This window comes from Monoraphidium neglectum (assembly GCF_000611645.1).
Source record: "Monoraphidium neglectum strain SAG 48.87 unplaced genomic scaffold scaffold03056, whole genome shotgun sequence".
NCBI classification, from domain to species: domain Eukaryota; kingdom Viridiplantae; phylum Chlorophyta; class Chlorophyceae; order Sphaeropleales; family Selenastraceae; genus Monoraphidium; species Monoraphidium neglectum.
In genome coordinates, this window is record NW_014010572.1 from 3,637 (window position 1) to 5,037 (window position 1,401).

The 1,401-nt window shown below is 71.7% G+C and overlaps 1 protein-coding gene across 1 annotated transcript in view; it reads right to left on the reverse strand.

Moving 5' to 3' along the window:
* MNEG_12084 (hypothetical protein) overlaps positions 1-1,401 on the reverse strand; it is a gene marked incomplete at both ends in the record, with an annotated part of 6,102 nt that overhangs the window by 3,503 nt on the left and 1,198 nt on the right. The window contains 4 exons of the mRNA XM_014039443.1: positions 54-100; positions 429-536; positions 865-940; positions 1,227-1,346. Of these exons, the coding sequence (XP_013894897.1) occupies positions 54-100; positions 429-536; positions 865-940; positions 1,227-1,346 (351 nt within the window). The remainder of the gene's footprint in view (positions 1-53; positions 101-428; positions 537-864; positions 941-1,226; positions 1,347-1,401) is intronic.

Genomic DNA, 1,401 nt, shown 5'->3' on the forward strand with positions numbered 1-1,401 from the left:
GTGCAGAGTGATGCAGCGGGCGGGTGGGTGGGTGGGTGGCAGGTTTGCCGCACCTCAATTCGGCTGACCACGCCACTGGTGACGCTCATCGTGTCGCCGCCTGCGGGCGCATCGTTGCAGAAAGGGGGCGACGGCGTGCGTGCGCGTGACGGTGGGCTCGGCCACAGGCAGAAGCAGAGGCCAGCTCGAGCCGGGACCGAGGAGTGGGGGGGCGGGCGCTGGGGGTGATGGCGATGATACCACCAGCTGTGACCGCCAACGCGGACAGGGACGTCATGAACCCCAGCCTGCGCCCGCCTCTAAGCCAGCCGCCGCCGCCCCGTCTGTGCGGCTGCCTGCAACTGGCCGCATCACACACACACACACGCACACACGTACACAAACACACACATACACACACATGTAAAGACACACAGGGTGGCACGCACCTATGGGGTATCCGACCACCGTGACCGCGGCCTGAAGTGAGGGCAGGTCACCAAACTCAACGGGCTCCGCCCCCCGCCAAAACTCCTCGTCCTCCACCGTGAGCATGGCTGGGCCCCAGGGTTGGGAGGGGGGAGGGGTTCCAGGCGGCAGGTGGGGGTTGGGGGAGGGGGCTTGAGCAGGGGAGGAGGGGGTTGGCTGCGTTTGTGGGGTTCCACGCGCCGCGCTGGTGGAGGGCTGTGCGGCCGCAGCAGGAGGCCAAGAGACAGGCGACCAAGGGGAGCGGCGCACACCTGCCGCCCGCGCCGCCGGCGCCCAAAAAGCCGCTGCCGCGGCGCGTCGCCTGGCGCAGAGTGGGGGCGGCAGCCGCGTCGGACTGCGGCAGCACAGGAGGGGCCGCGCCGGGCAGGGGCGGGGAGGGAAGGGGTGCTTGCCCACCTATGTCGCACTCTGTGCCGACCGCGAGCACGCTGGCCACGAACTTTTTGTCGCTGCCGCGCCGCTTGACCTTGACCTGCGCGGCGGGGGCCGGCGAGGAGCATATGCAGCCGGGTTGAGCGGCAGCCCCGGCGCGGGCGGCGCGGTACCGCGCCTGCAGCAACGCCCGGCGGTCCCAGGCTGTGAGTCTGGAGGCGCCCCCGCCGTGCCCCCCGCGGGCGCCTTCGGCCGCCGAGCCTGCCCCCCTGCCCCGCCTCCGCGACGGCCGCAGCGCCACCAGGCGCCCTGCTGCACTGGGAGAGGGGCGCGCGCGCGTGCGTGCAGGGGCGCAGGTGCGTGCGCGCCTGCGTGTGGTGGTCCACGCAGTGTGCGTTGGTAAGGATGCGGCGGCCCTGGATGATGAAGCCGCTGCTGCTGCTGCTGTACTGCCGCTTGCGCTGCCACGGCAGGGAGAAGTTGGGCTCCGTGTGGATGCAGAACACCTGGGGACGTGACGAGGGTGCGAGGGGGAGGGGAAGTGGGCGGGGTGGGGCGGGG